This window comes from Saccopteryx leptura, chromosome 9 (assembly GCF_036850995.1).
Source record: "Saccopteryx leptura isolate mSacLep1 chromosome 9, mSacLep1_pri_phased_curated, whole genome shotgun sequence".
NCBI lineage: Eukaryota > Metazoa > Chordata > Mammalia > Chiroptera > Emballonuridae > Saccopteryx > Saccopteryx leptura.
Genome location: NC_089511.1, coordinates 53,943,941 through 53,969,128, shown reverse-complemented (window position 1 = coordinate 53,969,128; position 25,188 = coordinate 53,943,941). Strand labels below are relative to the sequence as shown.

General features: G+C 34.1%; 1 protein-coding gene across 1 annotated transcript in view; it reads left to right on the top strand.

The window, feature by feature from the left end:
* Positions 1-25,188, top strand: part of PCDH15 (protocadherin related 15) — a 1,001,489-nt gene that overhangs the window by 579,563 nt on the left and 396,738 nt on the right. Inside the window, exons 10-11 of the mRNA XM_066348814.1 lie at positions 6,934-7,046; positions 23,126-23,332. Coding sequence (XP_066204911.1) covers positions 6,934-7,046; positions 23,126-23,332 — 320 coding nt within the window. The remainder of the gene's footprint in view (positions 1-6,933; positions 7,047-23,125; positions 23,333-25,188) is intronic.

Sequence of the window (25,188 nt, the reverse complement as noted above, 5' to 3'; positions counted from 1 at the left end):
CAAAATACTTCTGTATGCATCTTAGACTAATAACATGAGCTATATGATTATTATAGACAATTTAATTTTTTAAAATTTCTATTGTTCTAAGGCTATGTCACATTAAGAATGTGACAACAAGATACTCTATTTAAAGTTATGAGACAGTTTTTATGTCACCAATTGAACAAATATTTAGATTGATTTATTTTACTTACTTTTAGTTTTTGAGATTTCCTTAAATTTAGTGTCTTATAACAACATAATATTTATATGGCTCCAAATTTAAAGACAGTGTTTTTATTAATTAAATTCAGCTTTAATGCCTATTTCTTCTACTTATCCCCCCCCATATATAAGACTTTTTCAATGTTATGGCTTATCTATTTATCCTGATAAATTCATATTTTTATTATATATTTTCCTTTATTTATATATGGTCAGTTCTTTAAAAGATAGCATAGTATATGTACATTTTCCCTAATTGCTTTCTCACTTAATATATATATATATATATATATACATGAATGTGTGTGTATGTATGTATATATATATATATATATGAAGATAACTCTATAATAATGGAAAAAGATACTCATTCATTTTCAAATTTGAATTATGTATACTTTTGGATGTATCACCATCGATTCAGACAGAGCACTATTTATGTATATTTAAGTGATTATCTTGATTTACCATAATGAAAATATTTCTAAGAAATGGAATTTCTGAGTTAAAAAGTAAATATAATTTTTCTATTATAATTTATTCAATATAATTCTTCTTGATTTTTATTGTGATAAGTTATACAAAATATAAATTTTGTCATTTTAACCACTTTTTTTATTTTTAAGTGAAATAGAGAGAGAGAGCAGAAAGGACAAACACCAGGAAGGGAGAGAGATGAGAAGCATCAATTCTTTACTGCAGCACCTGAGTTGTTCATTAATTGCTTTCTCATATGTGCTTTGACTGGGGGAGGGGAAGCTGAAGCTGAGCCAGTGACCCCTTGTTCAAGCCAGTGACCTTGGGCTCAAGCCAACGGCCATGTGATTCTATCTATGACCCCAAGCTCAAATCAGCGACCTCACACTCAAGCTGGTGACCCTGTACTCAAGCTGAGGACTTCAGGGTTTCAAACCTGGATCCTCAGCATCCCAGGCCAATGCTCTATTCACTATGCCACTGCCTGGTCAGGCCCATCTTTACCATTTTTAAGTTCAGTTTTATTAAATGTATTCATAATGTTTTGTCTATAACTCTTTTTATCATATAAAACTGATAATTTATACTTATTAAAAAATAATTTTCATTGCTTCCTTTCCTACAGCCTCTATTATCTACCATTCCATTTTCTGTCTCTATGATTTAGACTACTCTAAGAACCTCATGTAATCATTATCATATATCATTTGTCTTTTTATAACTAGTTTATCTTACTTAGCATAATATCCTCAAGGTTCATCCGTGCTGTAACGTATGTCAACCTTTCACTTACAATGTTTGTGTTTTTTGGATTAAAGTGAGTTTCTTGTGGATAGTTTATAGTTGGGTTACTTTTTTAAAAAATTATTCTACCAATCTCTTTCTTTGATTGAAGAGTTTAATTCATTTACATTTAAAATAACTACTGAATAAGTAGCACCTTTTTCATTTTGCTATTTGTTTTCAACATGTCTTACAGTTTTTTCATACCTCATTTTCTGTGTTATTTCTTCCATATTCTGTTGAATTATTTTTGTAATGAAGTGTTGAAATTTCTTATTTCCATTTTCACCTATACTATAACTTTTTTTTGTCTTTACCATGTGGATTACAATAATATCTGAAAGTTATAACACTCTAATTTAAATTTATACCAGCTTAAACTCAATAATATACAAAAACTTTGCTCCTTTAAAACTCAGTCTCTACTCTTTTCAGATGTTGACCTCACAAAATTACATGTTTATACATTATATAACTTTAATTGCATTAATTTATAAGTTATGAAAAAACATGAATTGAAGTTACAAAACATTGTTACTATAATACTAATTATAGTTGCAGATATAATTACCTTTACTGAGATTTTTTTTTTAATTAAGTGGGAAGCAGGGAGGCAGAGAGCCAGACTCCCTCATGTGCCCTGACCAGGATCCACCAGGCAAGCCCACTAGGGGTGATGCTCTGCCCATGTGTGGCAGCTGCTCTGTTGCTTGGTAACTGAGCAATTTTAGCACCTGAGGTGAGGCATGGAAACATCCTCAGTGCCAGGGGTCAACTTGCACAAACCATTTGAGCCATGGCTGAAGGAGGGGAAGAGAGCAAGAAGAGAGAGAAAGAAAAAGGGGAGGAGGAATGGTGGATAAGCAGATGGTTGCTTCTTCTGTGTGCCCTGACCAGGAATGAATCTAGGACTTCCACACACCAGGCTTATGCTCTACTGCTGAGCAAACCAGCCAGGCCCTTTACTGAGATGTATATTTCTTCATAATGCTTCAAGTTTCCTTTATTTTTACCAGCAGGACCCCCTTGAACATTTTTTGCAGGGTGGACTTAGTCCTAATGAACTCCTTCAGCTTTTGTTTATCTGGGAATGTCCTAATTACTCTGATATTTTTGAAGGAGAGTTTTGCCTAGGATTATTTTTTCACAGTTTTTGGTTATTTGTTTTAGCACTTTGAATATACAGCTAGTGCTCGACTTACGACCACAATTGGTTCTGACAGACTGGCTGTAACATGTTTGGTCATAAGTTGAGTAGGCTATATGTACAGTACTATGAAATGATGGTATAAAAATCTTTAAGTCATATTTTATCATAATTTTCTTCCATTATTGTTATATATCATAATTTTCTTTGTTCATTTTATGCCATTTGTATCATCTCTACACCATTTTGTTTCTTATTTTTACATTCATCAGGTTTAAGTAAAACACTGCATTACCAGTACAATTGGTTTAATATTTGCAAAGACAATTTCCTCTTGGTAGACATCTTAGGAGGGGTTTGATGAAAAATATCCAAGACACAAAACACAAATTGCTGTACCAAGCCTGGGATAACAGTTGAAATGGTGCACGTGGAGATGGTAGTGCTGCCGGAAGCTGGTCCGCACTGTCATATGTCCAGCTGGACAACTGCCAGACACGGAGCAGTAGTGGCTAGCAATTGTGGTCATAAAGTCGAATGGTCATAAGTTGCATACGTTGTAAGTCGATCAATATTTGTATTGGCTCACTGCCTTAGGGCCTTCAAAATTTCTGATAAGAAATGGGTGATAATCTTATTGAAGATCTTTTGTATGTGATAAGTTGCTTCTCTCTAGCTGCTTTCAAGATTCTCTTTTTGTCTCTCTTTTGAGTTTGATTATAATGTGTCTTGATGTGAGTCTTTTAGAAGTCATCTTACACTGATTTCACTGAGCTTCTTAGTTGTTTAAATTTATATCTTTCATCATACTTGGAAGAATTTCAACCATTATTTCTTAACATACTCTCTCCAACCCTTTCTCTCTCTTCTGCTCCTGGGAGCCACAACAAGCTATAGGTTGGTCTATTTGATAGTGTTCCACAGGTCTATTGGGCACTACTCACTTTTGTTCAATCTTTATTTTATTTTATATTTTCGATTACCCAGACTCAATAATTCCCACTGCCTTATCTTTAAGGTCATTTATTCTCTCTTTTACCTGTTTAAATCTGTCTTTGAAACTCTCAGTTAATTTTAATTTCAATTGCTATAATTTTCAGTTTCAAAAATTATTTTTTGGTTTTCTGTCCATTGATATTTTCATACTGTTTGTACATGATTTTCTTAACTTTTTCTACATTTCCTTTAGTTCTTTGTGCATCTTGAAGACAGTTGTTTTAAAGTCTTTCTCTAGTAGGTCATTCATCAGATGTTTTTCAGAACAGTTTCCATTGATTGAATGATTTGTTCCTTGAATGAACCTACTTGCCTCTTTCTTGTATACGTTGTGCTTTTGTTGTTGTTTGTAAACTGCACATTTGAGCCTAATAATGTGTTATCTCTAAAAATCAGTTTTTCCAACCTCCCCAAGCTTTCTTTTCTAATGTTATTTTGTTCATTAATTTTATGTTTGTAAACAAAGTTTACCAATGTAAACTTAAGTTCTCAAGTTTTTCTGAACTTTTACCTTTCTCTAGGCACGCATAATGACTTTCCTATCTAATCCCCGCCCCCCATGTACTGTTGTTTTTGAATGTTCTAATCTTTACTGTCTGGCTTTCAAAAAGGAAAAAATGAGCAAAATAAAGGGTGAACAAGATGCTGGTTCTTTAAATCTTTTGGAATTCACTTTAGCCTAGCAGCAGGGGCTTGCAAGGGTGAGAGGTTGCACCTTGCAACAATGGCTGGCTGCTCCTCTGTGAGCAGAAGCAGCAATCACTCATCAGAGTCTAGTGCTCTGCTATTTGGAGGGCATGGTCCTTTTTGTTAGATTTGCAGAGTGCAATCTCCTTCAGAAACATGCATACAGCTTCCTGCCAAGGGGCTGAAGGGTGTAACTGCTACTGTGCTCAGAACTGTAATAGACAGAAATTCATCATAATTTACTGTCCAACCCTTCCCCAAGAAGTTACAAGATTTGAATAAACTTCAGATTTCCAAAATAGTTACAGCAGACAGATTCTACCAATGTAATAGTTGTCTAAGTGAAGAGATGTTTTCATGGTCCTTCCTCCACTTTCATTTTGCCAGAATCCCTCAATACTAATGTGATTTTGATAGATTATGACAAATTCTTCACCAGAGATATTATATCACTCTTTTACCAACACCAGAAATATCTGAAACTGCATTTTTTCTCACAGACTCACCAACAGAGTCTGGTGACCAGCATTGAACTTTATAATCTAACAGTAAGACATGGAATATCAGTGTGGTTTTAATTTGAATTTTTTATTCTTATATATAAATGTGAACATTTTAATGTATGATCAAGAGTCATTTGCCTTTCTCTTTCTGTGAACTATCTGTTCATTCTCGAGCCCAAACCTGTTTTAAATGTGTTGTTGACCTTTTTCTTACCTACTTGTAAATCTGCATGTGTTAGGATTATGAGCACTTCGTCTCTGATATAAATTGCAGCTATTTCCCCTAGTTTGTCACCTGTGGTTTTACTTTGCTTATTGTGGCTTACCATGCAATTTTGTAATGTCATCCAATTTATCCCTTTTTATTTATTACTTTTGATTTCAAGCCATAGTTAGAAAGATATAACTACTTTCACATAAGGATAAAATATAGCAATGTTTTTATCTATTACTAGTACTTGTATTGTTTTATTGTTTATTGTACATGAATATTGTCTCCTTTTGGAGTTTTCTAGTATATAGTATAAAGAATAGAAGCAATTTGATCATTTTCTACATGGCTCTCCTGTTAAGAAATGCTCTCTTCAAATCTTTCTACTTTTTTAATATTTTTTTGGAAGATTCTTTTAATTTTTTTTTTTTTTTTTTTTTTTTTTACAGAGACAGAGAGAGAGTCAGAGAGAGGGATAGACAGGAATGGAGATATGAGAAGCATCAATCATTAGTTTTTCATTGTGCATTGCAACACCTTAATTGTTTATTGATTGCCTTCTCATATGTGCCTTGACTGCGGGCCTTCAGCAGACCAAGTAACTCCTTGCTCGAGCCAGCGACCTTGGGCTCAGGCTGGTGAGCTTTTATCAAACCAGATGAGCCCTCGCTCAAACTGGTGACCTCAGGGTCTCGAACCTGGGTCTTCCGCATCCCAGTTCAACGCTCTATCCACTGCACCACTGCCCAGTCAGGCAACCTTTTTAAGTTGACTCTATTATCATATGCTTCATTTTGAGGCACAATTTTGATTAATTCTGAGTTTTCAAATCTATTTTATTAGTGCAGTTTTTCTTCTGTTTTTCTGTTTATTTGGTTTTTCCTCACATAATCCCCAGGAGAACTTTATTTATTTATTTATTTATTTATTTATTTATTTATTTATTTATTTTAATCTTAGAGTTGAAGCAAAGGAGCAATAGCAATTGACTCATTTTTGGATATGTTTGTATTCTGGAAAACAAGATTTGAATGCAAGTTTTATATTACGTTGTCTCATTGACCTTAGAAAAGTTATTTAATATCTCAAAGCTCCCAAGGCTTTTGGTATAAATGGAAATGATTTACAGAGTTATTGATGATTACTTATATAAATCATATAGCACAGAAGAAGTTTCAGTAATTGGAAACCATGTTATTTTATTCTTATAGTTATCATTTGGCTCTATGTATAGATTCAACATTATATAGTTTGATGTTTACTTTACCTCATGTTGGAAAAAGTACTGTAATAGTGTTGCAGTATGCAAAGGTAGATGATACAATCAAAATAAATTTCTGTGAGAAGAAATGTTTACCTTGAAGAAATATCATCTCTGGACATTAGCAGTAACCTAAAAATATTTTATATGGTATTTAAAATATTTTTATTTAATAGATGCAGTTAGTTTAATTCTTAAGAAAAATATTTAGACAACTTAAACAGAATATGCTCATTTTCATTTCCAAGCATCTTGATATTTGGTAGAAATTACTAGTCATTGTTTATTACAAGATATGTTGAAAGGCCATGCAGACTATAATTAAGATTTATGCACCATTAAAATACAATTTAGATTTCAAAATTTGCTCTCTCTACACTTAATATGCTTTTTCATGTGATGAAGTTTCAAATAATTAAAGAGCTTTCTTCATAAACAATATTTGGAAAATAAATCACCCAGACATAAGATATTTTTCATCCTCTTACTCATAAACTAATTAATAATATACCACATTTACATCTGCTTTCCCTAGACTGCAAAATTTTGAAACTTAATTTACAAATAAAATTGTGATTTTGTTCCCCATTTAATGAAGGGAAATATATGTAACAAGTACACATATGACTCAGTTATGTGCTGAAATCTCAATGTCTTTCAGGGACTCCTGAGGATTACCCACGATTTTTCTCTATGCATCCTCGGACTGCAGAGCTTAGTCTCCTGGAGCCAGTAAACAGAGACTTTTACCAGAAATTTGATTTGGTTATCAAGGTAAATTAAACTAATTTCTTATTTCTTTGTATTTGTAAAGTGCTAATCAAAGAAACCTGTAGAAGCTTCTGTAAGAACTTTAATGTTATAAACATTAAAATTAATTTGGATAGCAATTAGCCAATTTTTATTTTAAAAGTTAAATGCAGCAGTTTTAATGCATTGTAAAATATTTTTTATATTATAGCGTGATTCAAATACTGAATATTTTTATATGTAATAAATGCTGTGGTCCCATGTATATAATTCGACATTTTACACTGTATTCCATCTTCTAACTTTTAAATTTTTTTTACTAAAAATAATTATTTTTATTCATGAAAACTTAACCAATAAATATATTTAAAATATGCATGAATTTATAATTTTATTTTAGTAAAATATTATTTTATATGTCCCTCTAACATAGAAGAAAAGATCTCACTTGTCTTAAAATTCTTTTAATATGTGTTTCACCTATTTATATTTTGATAGATTATCCTAAACTAGAAAAAAAATTTAAAGTTAGGGAATCCATTTAGCATTATAATATTGGTATAATAATATTTTATTTTTAATAATACAATCAATTACAAAGTACTGTGGAAACCCAGATGGTCTGTCGATTAATTCTGATATAGTTCATTGAGATGGTTAGATTAGAGCAGGGCAGTGAAAGAGAAGTAAAAATTTACCAAGTAAAAACAGCAGCTGGTAGAAGTGCATCCTAAGTATAAGAACAGACATTAATGAAACAGAGTAAGTCCACTGTATGTTACAAACCTTTTAATAACTACACATACAAAAAAAGAGCTATAGAAATGCAATTTATGGAATTTTTAAAATATATAAGTGGTAAAGAAAAAGAAAGGTAAGGAAACTTACTAAGCATGTACAATGTACAGGTGTTTGTGTGTCTTTTTTCATTGAATTATAGTCATTACCTTAGTATTATACTAATTAGTACAAATATGGAAACTAAAGCTCAAAGAGAGTAAGTGGCTCAAAGTTATAATACTAAGAAACATCAGAATCGAGATTCACATTTAGTTTTATCTAACCTAAAGTAATAATATTTTTACTTCATCTAGACAGAGTTGCTTAGAAATGACTGTCTGGCTTAAGTATCTGTCAGTGAAACTACAAACAATAATAAGTAGATACACATTTACTTTTACATCTAATAAGGACATATTTTGTTAGGACCCATTACATTATACACACCAGATTGTGGGTTTATTTAGTGGTTTATTGTCCTTAAAAAATTATAGCCTAGAAGGGGAAAGTGTCATATAAGGCAATAAATTAAATATATCAACCAAAACAAACATGCCAACTGCTAACAGAAAGACACATAAGTTCTAATGAAGCACAGAACAGATACATTTAAATTGATTTGAGGACTCAGGGAAGATTTTCTGGAGATTACACCAAGCTAAATGTTGTAATATCAGAAAATTTTTGTCAGTGAATAAAAGTGGGAAATATATTTGAACATCAGGAAGAGCAGACGTAAAAGCTTGGAGGCATGATGAAGCAGTCTATAAGCTGTTAACAGGGAAATAAGTTATAGAATCAGACCACAAGGAGAATTTTATGTACCATTGTAACTTTCTTGGATTTCATTCAGTGAGGGTTTGGGAATCGTTTAACAAAGACTCCTTTTACCATTTGCATATAATAGTAATACATGAGATTCATCTTCCATTGACTAGAATTTTTCTAATCATAGAACTATGTAAAACTCAAAAATACGTATCCATTATCTACTGTATGTCTACTTGGAGCCCTGTGTTGCTGCTCTCTGTGGGAATTCAGAAATTTGATAAAGCGCTATTTCCAAAATACCTCATTTGAAACCAGAATTAATTATTTTCTTTATTATCAAAGTCAGTTGTTCTTGTATACCCGGTTACTGAAAACTCAGTCCACCCATTATCGATATAAAAATCAATTAGAATAAAATGTAGGTATTTTTAAAATAATATTTTATATTATTAATGGAAGTTTTTACAGACATTATTAGACTAAAATTACTGTGTTTTGTGTGCAGTCAAGAGGATAATAAGTGAAGATATCAATGTATAAGAATAATAATGTGCAACCTGCTTGAATAGTAGCTGAATATTGTGGCTTTATTTAGGGGTTCATTGAATTGCTACAACCTGGGAGTTCTCTTCTTTAGTAAGACTTTCACCTTCTTCCTTTTTCCTCATTTTAATAATGCTTCATTTTTCATTGGCCATAAAATGTTTCATTGGATTTAATCCCAATTCCTGTATGAAAGATAAGATAAAATAAAATAAACTGAAGTACCTTCTCCTAGACCTTGAAGAAGAATTCTGCTTTAAAAACTATATGTTGCCTGACCTATGGTGGCACAGTGGATAAAGCGTCGACCTGGAAACACTGAGGTCGCTGGTTCGAAACCCTGAGCTCACCTGGTCAAGGCACATATGGGAGTTGATGCTTCCTGCTCCTCCCCTCCTTCTCTCTCTCTCTCTCCTCTCTAAAATGAATGAATAAAATAAAATAATAAAAGAGCATTCAAAAAATAAAATAAAAACTATATGTTCATTTAACTATAGTGAGTATTATGAATTTGAGACTGATTATATTCATTTCTTCTCCTTCTGCCTGTGACTTATGCAGTATTCTGACAAAGTGTAAAGGTGAAACTAGAAAGGCAAAACAGAGTAGTTCTCCAACTTTAATATGAAAGGCTTAAAACGCATCAATTAAAAGTGGGAGAAATGTTCCAAATCAAATCACTATTACAAATTTTAAATAATAGCAATCAAATAATTATACTTTAAAATGTGATACTTATTAATATAAGAATTTACATTTGGTTTTCCTAGTTCAGTTTATTTATATGCTTTTTTTCCTTGTATAATTATTCATAATATATCTTTCACTCTCAAAAATGTCCCAGTGGAAAAAATGTTATGTGATCATCATAGTTGTAAATAAATAAAAAAAATCTCTGATTCAGAAATAAGAAAATTAAATTTTATTTTTATTTTTTTTTTTCTTTTCTTTTTGTATTTTTCTGAAGCTGGAAACGGGGAGAGACAGACAGACTCCCGCATGCGCACGACCGGGATCTACCCGGCATGCCCACCAGGGGGCGATGCTCTGCCCCTCCGGGGCATCGCTCTGTCGCTACCAGAGCCACTCTAGCGCCTGGAGCAGAGGCCAAGGAGCCATCCCCAGTGCCCGGGCCATCCTTGCTCCAATGGAGCCTTGCTGCGGGAGGGGAAGAGAGAGACAGAGAGGAAGGAGAGGGGGAGGGGTGGAGAAGCAGATGGGCGCTTCTCCTGTGTGCCCTGGCCGGGAATCGAACCCGGGACTCCTGCATGCCAGGCCAACGCTCTACCACTGAGCCAACCAGCCAGGGCGAAAATTAAATTTTAAATTCTAGATGACAATGAATTAGTTCATACATGGAGTGTTGCTACAAAGCCCTCAAAATCACCTTCATTATTGTAAGTTCACCATTTTTAAAAACTGTTATTAGTTGATATTTTGATACTGTAGACATCTAACCCAGTTTAAATGGATAAATTATCAATAATTTATTAACTCTGAGCTTCTCAAACATAATTGTATTTGTGATTTAAACACTTTGATAAACAACAATTAGCAGAGGTCACAATGATATCTCAAATATCATTGTATCATTGTCTCTCAGATTTATATTTTCTTACTCAATGACCTACTTATACATTCTAGCGGACTAACCTTAAACTTCTTTTCCTTACACATTATGGGTCTTTTAATACTACGTTCTCATCAGGCACCCTGCACATTCTCTGTTCCAGCCATATAGACCACTTCCAGTGCTCTATACTCACCATGCTTTTTCTAGACTTGGCATTTACAGATACTGTCTTTATTACTGAAAAATTCTTTCCTTTCTTTATCAACATTCTAATGCATATTGATGCTTTAGATGCTAAGGTGACACTTTCTCTGTAAAGGCATGGCCTCTGGTTGGAAGCACCTTCTTGAATTCTGCATGTCCTTGTGGTGGCTTTGTTCACTCTATATAGAATATTCCTGTTTATTTTCTCCTGAGTTTTACAGGATAGCAGGTTACAATATGTTCCATTATTTTGTGGCCTAAGCACCTGCCCCTATGCCTGTACAGTATATGGGAAACAATAAATATTTCTTGTAATTGTTTTCTCCCTGGCACAGTAAATTTTTTAATGCTGCTGGAATCAGGTACCTATATCTTCACTGTATTTAAATACATACATTTAAAGTGTATGTATTTGATACAGTTTTATCTGCTTCTCTGTCCCCAATAAATAAATATGCAATGAACTTCATAAATTAGATCCGTGGAAAAAACACCAGAACTATAACACACAGGTTAAGGCCATTTATGAGTATATATTTATAAAATCTCCCTTCTTCTAAGAAATATATATATTTTAAGTGAGAAGAGAGGAGATAGTGTGACAGAGTCCCGCATGTGCCCCAACCAGGATCCATCCAGTAATCCTCATCTAGGGCTGGTGCTCGAATAAGCCAAGCTATCTTTAGTGCCAGGGCTGATGCTTGAACCAACCTAGCCACTGGCTGTGAGATGGGAACAAGGAGAGAAAGAAGGGGGAGGAGAGAAGCAGGGAGTCACTTTTCCTGGGTGCCCTGACATGGAATCGAACTTGGGACATCCATATGCCAGGCCAATGCTTTATCCACTGAGCCAACTAACTGGCCAGGGAAGAAATGAGACATGTTTTTAGCACACAAAATGAGCCATTGAATTGAAATTGATGAGCTTAAATATTAGTGTTGATGTGCCAGTTTTTTCTGGCAAGTTACTTTGCTTTAGTAATTTAGGAGTCCAATGACAGCAATGTTTGAAAGTGACTGAGGTCTAGAGAATAGCTACTACAACCCTTGACCATATATATGAATCTCCAATGCCATAACCCTAAAAAAACGTATAGCTTCTATTTGATTAATGATCTCAATTACACTTTATATCACAGGGATTCAATGGAAAACTTTTTAGTCATATGGCATTTGCTAATTTCAATTTTCCAAATCCTTTCTGAGTGCTTATTGGGTACCTGACATTTTGCTTGATGTTGAGGAGACAGAACATATGAATTCTCTGACTTCAAGAAAATCACAAATATAAAAATTTTGCTTTCAGCCTGACCAGGAGGTGGCACAGTAGATAGAGCATTGGACTGGGATGCGGAGGACCCAGGTTCGAAACCCCGAGATTGCCAGCTTGAGCGCGGGCTCATCTGGTTTGAGCAAAGCTCACCAGCTTGAGCCCAAGGTCACTGGCTCGAGCAAGGGGTTACTCAGTCTGCTGCAGCCCCACGGTCAAGGCACATATGGGAAAGCAATCACTGAACAACTAAGGTGTCCAACAAAAACTAATAATTGATGTTTCTCATCTCTCTCCCTTCCTGTCTGTCTGTCCCTATCAATCCCTCTCTCTGACTCTCTCTGTCTCTGTAAAAAAAATAAAATAAATAATAATAAATAAATAAATAAATACATACAAAATTTGCTTTCAGACTTACTTCACTTCTGAACTCTACATTCATATTTCCAATCACTGGCTGTGTAACTACTCCTAGTATTATGCAGTAGTGTCAACTTAAGAAGGTAGTGAACTGTATATGTCCTTTCAAATCTTAAGCTACTCGCTTTCAATTAATAATATTAAAATCAGTCATTCACTCGAGCTTGGAGCTTGCAATTCCTCTTAGATATTTTCTCCCTCATGTGTCCACCCAGTTACTTTTCAAATCCTAGCTGTGTGCCTCTGGAATTTATTCTCGAATGCCTTTCCAACTCTCCGTGCTCACTGCAGTTCTCTCATCCTCACAGCCCATCATCTCACACATACCTCTTTCAAAACTTAGTGTCCTTTCCCTGCCTCTTACCCTCTCCCCACATTACCAATAGAGTATGGTAAAAACAAACAAATAAAAATAGATCATCCTGCTCCATATTGCCTTCGAGTCACTTGACTATTTGCCCCTATGTGAATTTCCAACTGAGAACTTGACCGATTGAAAGAATACAGGTGTCAGGGACAGACAGACATAGTAAGTAACAAGTCACAGATCATCAGTCATTACTTCTAAAATAAATAAGATGGCATCTCCCATGAAAATGAAAGAATTATTAAGATTTATTAACACATGGAGATCATGAAGTAATTTTTTGTTTTTGCTGTAGTGTGAGTATTGACAGTTAAAAAAGAGAAAGAGAAAGATTGAGAAATAAAGGGGTAAAAAGAAAGGCATGAAATATCCTCTTTGGGAAAGATTAAATAGAAGCCTTCAGCGTGCCTGTGTTTGGAAAAGAAAAAACATCAGAGTTGATGCTGTCCAGCCACAGGAGCAAGACAAACGCTGTGGATGACATACTTTTATAATGTACTCTTCTCCCAATTCTACTGAATTCCTGTTGAAAGAATGAAGCACACCTGTACCTTACATTTTTGTTCAGCAAGCAGGCCAGTAAAGAATAAACTTCTTCAGCCCCAGAGCAAGATCTCTAGGGTGAGGAAAAGTGAAAGTCCTTTATATATTTTAGAGAAAATTATCCCATAGAAATGTCAGGCTATAGTTCTTGTTAGTAATGAAATCCTTCCATGGATTTCTGAATAAATCACATTTTCAGAAATCTATTGACATATTTGGTACATTTCCTAAATGTTTCATCTTTTATTTTAATTTTATGATCTATTTTTAAAAATTTGTTAGTGTCACATAAAAATTATTTTTGTTTCCTCAGAAAGGAACACTGTATTCTTTTACTTCATTCTAGTCCTCCACTAAAAATTCTAAGAACTATGTTGAATTAACTGCCTATTAGGCCAATTATGGAAATTAATAAACAGAAAGACTGTGTGGTATTCTATTGTTTCATGCTGTTATTCTTCCAGCTAGCTGAGTCAGAACAGAAATAGAATAGAGCCATTAAATACAGCAGCTGTCCAAGTACGTAAGCCGACAAAAGACACACAGAGGTGATATTTTACTTGGTCTCTTTTCTTCCTCACAAGGTGACCTGCAACTGCTTGGAAGAAGAAAAGCAATTTTTCCATTGTCGTCACAGTCCCTTGATTTTGGCAAAGCCCTCTTGTTTGCAAAGGTCATTGTAAAGTGCAATAGCAAGTCCAAATATTGTACAATGTTAAACTGAAAGTCACTTTAGAGCAGTTCTTGTCATATCTCCCATAACACACCCCTCATACACAAACTATCTTGGCTCTTCCACATGATTGTTGTCAAGTAATTTTTCTTCATACGCTTCTTGGTTGTTGCCTAGCACATTAAAATTAAAAAGGTATATCAAAAGACTTATAAACTACATAAGGCTAATTACTATTATTTTTCTCAAGACCAGCTTAGTCCATAGAGGAAACATTAAACTCTCACTACCTTCCAGGCTCTGAAAAACAAGTTACTTTAATGATCTATTTTTTCATATGATGATTTATTGAAAGTAAAATAATCCAGAATGGACTATTCCAGTTGGCCAATTCTCATAAGGCACTTGAGCAGGTTGAGAAAACTGTGTGAGAGTGAGATCAACCCAGCATAGGCCTTTGCTGGATGGGGAGGCAAAGAGCAGGAAAAAATGAGAGGAATAAAACACGACTATAAATATTCCAAAAAAACTTACTACTTTATCATCATAATTTTTTTCTGGCCTGCTCTACCATTTATAGCCAAGATGATTTCCAGGTTCAAAATACGAGCCAAATAGTCTGACATATCCATGATTAGATGGAGGTTTATGAATCTGTGGACTTTCCCAAAGTGATTGAGTTTTTCTTTTTTAAATCATTCCAAATTGTGTTAATCATTCTAGTGCTAGTTTCTGTGTCAAACTCTAAGCAAAGGAATTTTTTTTTTTTCTGAAATGAGAAATGGGAAGGCAGAGAGACAGACTCCCGCATGACAGAGATCCACCTGGCATGCCCACTAGAAGGTGATGCTCTGCCCATCTGGGGCATTGCTCCATTGCAACCAGAGTCATTCTAGGGCCTGAGGCAGGGGTCATGGAGCCATCTTCAGTGCCCAGGCCAACAATACTCCAAAGGAACCTTGACTGCAGGAGGGGTTGTGAGAGACAGAGAGAAAGGAGAGGGAGAGAAGTGAAGAAGCATATGGGCACTTCTCCTGTATGCCCTGACCAGGAATCAAGCCTGGGATTTCCACACGTGGGCTGATGCTCTACCATTGAGCCAACCAGCCAGGGCCACAAAAAAGAATATTTTTATTATTGAAAGGTGTACAAAGCTTTGAGGATTTGTGTTTTTATTGCAATAATTTATAAAGGAAGTGGGCAGATTTCTTAAGTAAAATCAAATATACTTCATTTTATTGAAATTATTCTCTAGGTGAGAAGTATGTCAATATTATTTTGATATATTATAAACCCTTTGGGGGAGTGTGTAGTCTATATTCTGTCTAGTGAAGTTTTGTTGTTGTTTTTTTTTTTTTTTGTCAAACAGAAAATGTATTTCTTTCCAACCAAAAATGTATTATTTTGCTATGCTTATGACTTTATAAACAATTTAGTTGTATGATATATAAAACAAAATATTGTACCTTATCTGATAAATTATTGTGTGGTTTTATAAATTCTCAAATTTTAATAACTCATAGTTAGGCTTGCTGCTGTCAAACTCTTTATGCATTCTCTAATTTTTAGAGGATTAAAGTTTAAATAAAGGAAGTTACTATTGGTTTTAAGGGAATATACAATGAACATGCTTATTTTTAATTATTACTTAGTTGGTAATATTAATAAGGCCTTTGGCTCAGGGAACACATGCCTCCCATAGGCATCTCTCCCTAAGAAATTCCTAAAGAAAAATGTATGATCATAGAAAAGGAATGTAACCTATTGTCAGTTATTGAACCTTTGACCTCAAAATCTTTGCAGGGCTTTAGTGAACTGAGCAGAATCTTACCAAGAACTCTTTTAGATAGCTAAGGTTCCTGCACTTTTATTTCCATTTTTCAGTTTCAAGTAAACTTGGAAAATTTGCCTAAAGGTTAATAGCAGTAACAATTATTTACATTCAATTTTGGAACGGAGCTGGCGTAGCTGCTTATCCTGGGTTGTTGTTAGTGTAGCAGCTTCCTTCAAGCCTAAGTGAAAGAAGCCAAAATGTCAAACCCAATTGATTCCTATAGGGCTATTGATTGGTTCTATCAGAATTGTGTGAAATGCTTGTTTATTTTTGAAAGACAGATTGTAAAGCTACACCTGCTGAATCAAGATGCCCATGTGATTTTCAGGGCACTAAAGTGTGAGCTAATCGTATGTTAAAAGATCATTTCTGAACCTGGTAAGGCAGGCTAAAATTAATAATTAAGGAAACAAATAAATAACGATTAGAAAGCTTGATTGAGCCCCCAAGAATTCCCCTTAACAATGACCTCAATTGATACTAAGGTATCGGACTCAAAGAAACGCTTTAGAAACCACAGTATTTAAGAAATACTGGTGAGAAATATACAAATGACTGAGTCTACTTTTCGAGTCTACTTTTAAATAATAGCGATATTTGAAGAGGCAAATATCTGTAATGCTTGAAGATCTCAATAGTGTTGGTTTTTCAAGTGACTTCCTGGATCAGCCTTTATTAAACTTTACCATTTGCACTTGAGAGGCAATAATTAGTTTATCATTTTATTGCAAACTAGTGGCCATAAACTAAATAGTTTTCTAACTGACTGTAGTGGTAGAAAGAGGGGTACGTCTTCTGCACATTTTGGAGGAGTGCAAGTATATAGCAATTTTTGGTAACATCTTTATTGAAATGGTGATTACATACAGAAAAGTGTATATCTAGATAAATTTTCACAAAATGAAGCACTCACATAGAGGAAAAATGTATACTACAAGCATCACTGATGTGCCATCACTCTCTGCTAGTCACTACTGCTTATATGGTTATAACAGTATAGATTACTCTTGTCTGTTTTTATAATAGTTTAAATAATTGGATTAAAGAATTATGTTTTAAATCAGAATCTTTTTTTTTATTTATTTTTTTATTTTATTTTTTTAATGGGGCGACATCAATAAATCAGTATACATATATTCAAAGATAACAAGTCCAGGTTATCTTGTCGTTCAATTATGTTGCATACCCATCACCCAAAGTCAGATTGTCCTCTGTCACCTTCTATCTAGTTTTCTTTGTGCCCCTCCCCCTCCCCCTTTCCCTCTCCCTTTCCCCCCTCCCCCCCCCCCCATAACCACCACACTCTTATCAATGTCTCTTAGTTTCACTTTTATGTCCCACCTACGTATGGAATAATGCAGTTCCTGGTTTTTTCTGATTTACTTATTTTGCTTCGTATCATGTTATCATTTTGCTGTAAATGATCCGATGTCAATCAGAATCTTAAGAGTTTTATGCACCCCTTCTGTTTTTTTTTTTTAATTGTAGATAATTTAGGATGTCTGTATTCCAAAACCACGTATTTTCTGCTAGTGAAAAACTTCAATAACAATGTATTGCCTTTGTACAAAGAAATGTTTGGACTTCTATCAACATCTGCTTTCAAATAAAAGTCCAAACATTCACGTTGGAATTCGAAGGCAAATATATTGGATTTCCTCGCTCTTTGAAATCATACTGTCAAAGCAGAATTCTAGATAAGTGGATTGAAAGCTTAATTAAATATACTGTAACAATCTAAAGCGATGAAGAAAAATGTTAAGTGCAAGTAATTTATAATCAAAAAGAGAAAATGGAAGTGTAAATTTAGCCATTCAGTAAAATTCTCTGAAGCAAACACTTTATTGTCCACTGGAGAGCTGAGTTTTGAATTAGAAATAAAGAGTTAAAGGATCTTCATGAACTTTGGGTAGCTAGCTAGACCTGCTACTATTTCAGAGTCAGCCTCCTATGGCAAATAAGCAGCCTGTTGTAAGCTAGGAGAGGCAATCTTAAGAAATTTTGTTCTTTGTGTGTTGACAGCTTTTCTAAAGAGGATAGCAAGGGGTGTGGTATCCAGGAAAAGGGCATAGCATATTGAGTTAGAAGAGTAATATGAGAAAAGAATAGGTCAGAGTCACAGGGCCTAAAACAAATTGGAACTTACTTAAGGGTTTTAATGAAAAATGTGAAATGATTCAGCTATTATTTAACAAAAATAGAAGGTTGCAATTAGGGAAACGGATTTGGCAAAGGTAGTAGAATCTGATGGATAAATTAAAATAATCCAGGTGAAAATGATAGTAGATGGTATTAAGGTAGTAAGGGTGGAAGAGGTGAGTAGTTAGATCCTGCATATATCTTAGTTATAGTCAATAAAATATGATTATTGATCAGATGTGAGGTATGAAAAGAAGCAAGGAATAGAGGTGACTGCAAGGTCCTTGGCTTAAGAAAGTGGAATAACGGAGCTGCTATAAAGTGGAAAAGACTGTTTGTGGAGCAGGTTTGTGATGGGGAAGGTGAAAATTTTATTTTCACAGAGGTTACATTTGAAATGTTTATTAGATACCCAAGCAGAGTTGCAATGTACACAGTTGGAGAGAATTCCTCTGGAATTCAGAGGTGAGATTCAGGCTGGAGATATAAATTGGGAGTCATGTTACTAACATTTTTAAGGCCATGAGAAGAGAAAACAGCTAAAATCTGACTTCTGGGCAACTCCAGTTTTAAGAAGTTGGGGGGGAAAAGTAGAAGCCAGCACACAAGAATGAGAAGCAATGTGTAGAAATATCAGAAGAAGATCAAAAGAAAATATGATTAAAGGCTAGTGAATAAAGTTTTATATGCAGGAGGTAGGCCAAATAAGATAAGGAATAGAAATATATACATTTGCATGTGTAATATAAGAATGGTGATTTGGACAAGAATAGCTGTATTTGAGGGGTGAGGGTAAAAGCCTGACTAAAGTTGACATAAAATTGTGAAGAGTGAGTATAGACAGAGTGAGATTTAAAAAGAGAGCACTGGCCCTGGCCGGTTGGCTCAGTGGTAGAGCGTCGGCCTGACTTGCAGGGGTCCCGGGTTCGATTCCTGGCCAGGGCACACAGGAGAAGCGCCCATCTGCTTCTCCACCCCTTCCCCTCTCCTTCCTCTCTGTATCTCTCTTCCCCTCCCGCAGCGAGGCTCCACTGGAGCAAGGATGGCCCAGGTGCTGGGGATGGCTCCTTGGCCTCTGCCCCAGGTGCTGGAGTGGCTCTGGTCGCAGCAGAGCGTCGCTCCCTGGTGGGCGTGCTGGATGGATCCCGGTTGGGCGCATGCGGGAGTCTGTCTGACTGTCTCTCCCCATTTCCAGCTTCAGAAAAACACACACAAAAAAAAAAAAAAAAAAAAAAGACAGCACTATAGATGCACAATAAATAATACCTGACTTTCTAGGGGAAAAGTTGTTTTTCTTTTTTCCTAGAATTTATTTAAATGTATTGATCTGCTTCATTTTCTTTTTCCCATAAAGTATTATATCTACTTGACAGACTTCGTATTAGAGATTGTGGGATTTGTTAAATTGCTTGCCACTAGATAGCAGGAAAAATGTTATTCTGTATTCTCAGTCGCCTGGTACAAGGAACTAAGAGATTATCAGTACTTGCTTGTTTTAATATTGAAAATGGAGTGGTTTGTCTTTTTCAATGTTTTGCCCTTCAGACTAACTAAATAGTATATTTTTTATAACTCCTCTTGTTTGGCTTTAGTTTCACTTTCGTCTCATTATTGGAAATGGGACTCATGCCCAGAAATTCTCCAAACAAAAGCTAGATTTTATACATAATGTTTAACTTGTAACTACAGATTTTTATAGATATAATGTTATTGTTGGGCAGATAAAATATATTATGCTCACTTTGTTAAAGATGGTGCTGCCCATGTGGAAGCCCGTCGCCCAGGTGATATTATTTGTCCTCCTTGCTTGGAATGGGCGTGATTATATTAATATTAATTTGTGTTGGGGGAGGGCTTTCACGCCAAAAGGTTTTAAAAGGAAGAAAGATCACATTGTTCTTGGGAAGAGTGATTACGTTCTAGGAAAAGCCCAAGAGAGGAGAGCAGAGATAGGCCATGTGGAGGAGGCCAGGAGAAGCAGCCAAGATGGTGGAGCACTGAAGGAGAAGCCAGTTTGTGCAGAGTTTGTGCAGAGAGAAGGAGATGGGAAACAGAGGTGAATAAGGCTGGTGAGGTAGAAACCTTTGATTCTAGGAAACTCAGATAAGTCAGTGGCTTTGGGAGCCTTGAATGGAAAGGGAAGTGTCTTCACACTGTGTGTATTTCTTGCCTGCTGAGTGCAAGCTAGGATTAAAACTGATGGCCCACCAGTTTTTGGCTCCATTGTTTCATTACCATCTGTTTGAATCTAATGCAAACCTGCATGGGCCAGGCAGCTGTGATGGTGGCCATGGCTACTGGCTTTACAGTTATATAATGACATTATTTTTACAATACCATTCTGTTTCACTGACCTGATATTTTATACTTATCTCTCATACTAATGATTATAGTATAACAAATTAATTCAGAATTCTAAGAATTCTTATTAGATGAAAGATTTGATGTATGGACTCATTAAAAAGCAAAGTATAAAAGAATTTGTTTTAAGTGCCATATTTTAACTCTAATTCAATCTATAGTATCTATGTTATTAATATTTTTCCTGCAACTAATATCTCCCCCATCACCTTATATTTGATTATTAATTTGCATTCTCTAAATTAGAGAAATGTATGGTGAATTGCCCTGTGTAGCCTCTCGTAAATCAGGAGACCTGTGTCTGAGCCCTAGTCTGTCTGTTAGTTACATGTGACATGAGATTGAAAATAAAACTAACTTTTCTGCTTCTCCATCATTACAAAATTATGTTTTTGTATTAGAGAAGCAATAGAAGATAGGGATTAAGAATGAGAACTTTGGAGGCAAATGTCTGATTGCCACCTCTGAAACACCTAAAACAAGACTGACTGACAAACCACATAGTAGCAAATCAAAACTATTGGTCATATTAAAACAAACTAATGTTAGGGTAATGAAAGACTAAGTGGAATTAGATTATATTCATACATATTATTTGATTTTAATTTCTCTTTTCATTGGATCATTTTGTTTTCATCATGCAAATAGTACATGTTTTTCCTGGCTACATAGATGCCGAGAAAAAATAACAACATAGGAGCTGAATGTAAAATATAAGCTTTTTTTGTTGTTATGAAATATTTTGTTTTCTTCTCATTGTTCATAAATTATGTTTGTGTATTGATTGGGAGTGGAGACAAATTATAAATTTTATTCCTTTTCATAGCATTATTAGTATGTCCAGGATATGAGAAAATGGCTTTTAGTCTAGATACAAAATAAAGGGATAGAGAAAAAGTCCTGTTCAGAATGACCTGCATGTATGAACTGGTCCCACTTTAATCAAATCAAAGTCACTTAGTTAGAACTTCATATGGACCAATTAATTTCACTCACTGTAACAGGCATGTTTTCTAATCATAGACTTTACCTTTTGTCCTGGTTATCTGTGTCCAGAACCCTGTTGTTTGTCACAGAATGACTTCTGAAAGAACATCCATGGCTCAGCACACATTAATCACAACCACCAGATGTGGAAAGAACTTATTTGTACTTATGATGTCAGGAGCACATATGGTTACGTGTGAAGAAGAATGCATAATTCTAGAAAAGGCAACACATTATTTTAGTACAATTGTTCTTACTGCAGAGCTTGTAAACACTTTGTGTGCTAAACTACTGCTGGCAATTTAAATAAATATAGTATATACCTTACAATGTAAATCTAATATACTGAAATAGCGTTATGAAAATACAAATATTAGTTTTTTAATTAATGTTTTATATAAATTATTTTACAGTGGGTTTATGAATCACCATAATTTCAAATTAGTAATTTGCATTAATAATATTCCAAAATATCTTCAACATTAATAAAATATGAAGTGATAATATATTGTGATTTTTCTTGGTGCAAAGTCACCAGTACTTGCAAACATCACTGTGATTTGTTACTTACCATCTTAATTAATGAAAATGCTAAATTACAATGAGAAGAAAGTGCAAAATTATCATCTAGAGAACTATTTCTTGCCTCTAGATTGAGTAACTAGAGATATCTATCTGAGTTACTTATAAAATTTCAGAATTTAATATAAAGTATTTACCTTTTGCATTGAGTTGATTTCAAAATACAACTATTGCAACAATAGGAAGAACATGAATAAAAATTTATGACAAATAATTTGAATCTATTTTAGTAAATCTTATACTATTGAATTATTTAAATTATTTTTTCTGAAGTTTAAAGTAAATTGTGATGAGATCTTACCTTAAATTAAACTTTGGATTGCTATATAGTAAGATATATTTAAAAAAAAAAAACAACAGAAAATCAAAGGTTGGTGTTTCCTCATTCACAACATGACCATAGGGAGACTTCTTAAGAAAAATTTATTGAAAATATAAATTGTTGTTATTTTTAAAAAAACCTGAACAGAATGAAACAAGTATACAAACATAATTTAATATATAAATATTAATTTTAGCTGAATAACATGTTTCTGGTTAAATATAATTAAAGTCTATAGATACTAAACATATTTCATTGAAATTATTTCTGTTCCTTATGTAATACTTTTGATAACTCAAATATGGCTTAAATCTACTAATTTTATGAAAAATTATTTGGAGATTTAATCATTAGTGTGAGATAAAAAGAAATGGAAGTATAATATTTTATATAAATAGTTAATTTGTCTTTTACTGAAATATTTTATCAGAAATTCACTGAAATATCTTTATTTCTCAATTTTCTGCCTAACTCTATTTAAGCAGTTCTCTTCTAATAATATGTAATAACATATAATAATTTATTACATTGATTATTGTTATTATTATATTTTAAACATACACTGATTTTGAGGACAGGAAACCAAAAAAATTAATAATGCCATTTCCTGTTTATGTTTTCTAAGCCCTTCTAACTTTAAAACATTTCTTGTTTTTAATAGATAGTATTAAAAGTGATACTTAGAAGGATCCCATGGCATAAACTTTTTACAATTTTTTAAAATATTTTTTCTAGGCTGAACAAGACAATGGTCACCCTCTTCCTGCATTTGCCAGCCTACATATCGAAATATTGGATGAAAACAATCAGAGCCCATATTTCACAATGTCCAGTTATCAAGGCTATATCCTGGAATCTGCCCCAGTGGGATCAACTATTTCTGACAGTCTAAATTTGACCAGCCCTCTAAGAATTGTGGCTCTAGACAAGGATATAGAAGATGTAAGTTACATATCAATTTTGCTCATTTTGTTATCACATCTCATTATATTTATGTCAATAGGAAATATTACAGAAATGTGGTTACTTAAAAAAATATAAATGAGTCTTAGTGTTGTAATTTAACTGTATATTGAGTATAATATTTAAAAGGTATGTTTAACTTCAGCAATTTTTCTTTCTCGGTTTATAAATATTCAGTATAAGGAAGAAAGTAAATGTTTCATTTGTAATTTGCTAAATTATCAGGGCACTATTAATTATCAATACGGGTTAAAGTAGTTTATATAATTGCAGTAATGTATAATTAAGTAATGGCATTACACAATGAGTACAAAAAATCATGCTGGTAGCTCTGGAATGGGATCTGTGACACTTTTCTGATGGTTTGTTACTAAGAAAGAGAATTTGGGTGCCAGTGACTCTCTTACACTTTCATCATTGGCTAAACTCTCCTCCACTCCATCCATTGTTGTCCTCTGTTTTTCTGGTACTGACTAACCACGTGAGTAGGAAATGGTCCTGACTGGGTAGAGCCATGGTATTTTACCTCTTTAGCCAGAGTCATTGCTGTGAATAGTGGACAGAAAATCTATAGAGGCATTCAGAGTCCTCCCAAGATATGAAAGAAAATGAATTGGGTCTGGAAGAGTTTAGCATCATGCAATAAAGAAGTGTAAATGTATCTGAAGCCAGTGTAGACAAATTTGCTGATGTTATGGAGAAAATCCATTATCAGCTGGGAGAGAATGAAGCCTGACATACATACAGAGAGGAGTCCTGTTAGGTTTTCGTTTGTTTTAGGATATGACATACCCGAAGCTATACTAATCCTAAGTATTTTCCTTTGATTCTGTGACCACTACAGTATTTTACATTGTATACTTTTTTAAACATACTGTAAGTCTGATTTCCGTCACTTGCGACCAGTGTGGGATTCAAGTAATTTAACAGCTAGTTCTTTGCCCTAATGACCATTTTAATTATATAAAAAATTATATACTGAAAGGTAGTTTATTATTTCATGCATTTAATACTTAAATAAGAACAATAAAAGAGGTACACAAAACTAGATTGTTATAAGAAAGTTTTAAAATATTAATGAAAAAAATATTAAATAATACCTGACAAAAAAATAAAACTGTTATTTAAGATATTTCTATATTGCTTCTTGATTGCTGTCCTCACTTGCAATTTTTTTTCACCTCTGAATGGAATAAACATTACTACGGGCACTTAGAATACGCTGTTGCACAGATGAATGTTAAGGAAAGTAAATTTGTGATTTCCACATTGGGCAGCTGCTCAGGAACCCACCTTCAAGACAACCCTGATTACAAGTGCCATTTTAACAACCGGTTTGCTGAATTCAACAAAATATTAGATATCGGTTCTGCCAAACCAGTGCAAACCAGTGTAAAACAGCTGAATCCCACCACTGCTTATGACTCAAAAAGTCCTGATCAGCAACCTCTACATCTCAAACATCATCATCTAGTAGAACTTTTGAGATGATGAAAATTTTCTGTAGCTATACCACTCAATATTGTAGCATGTGTGGCTATGGAGCACATAAAAGGCAATGAGGCTTAAAACATAATTTTCATGTTTTTCTTTTCATTTTAATTCAAATAGTCACATGTCAATAATTAAACAGCACAGCTCTAGGATGTCCCTGAAATCTCATATCATGGAGCTTTATCATTGTTTTAGTAAATGAAGAAGGCACTTTCAGATTTCAGTTTTCTTTCCAGAAGAAAATTTGTTAAAATTTTGTTCTAAGGGACTTTGTAAAGGATAGCAAGGTATACCTGACATTGGGTGGAGGGCGGGAACTCCTGGGTCTAAATCCTTTGGAA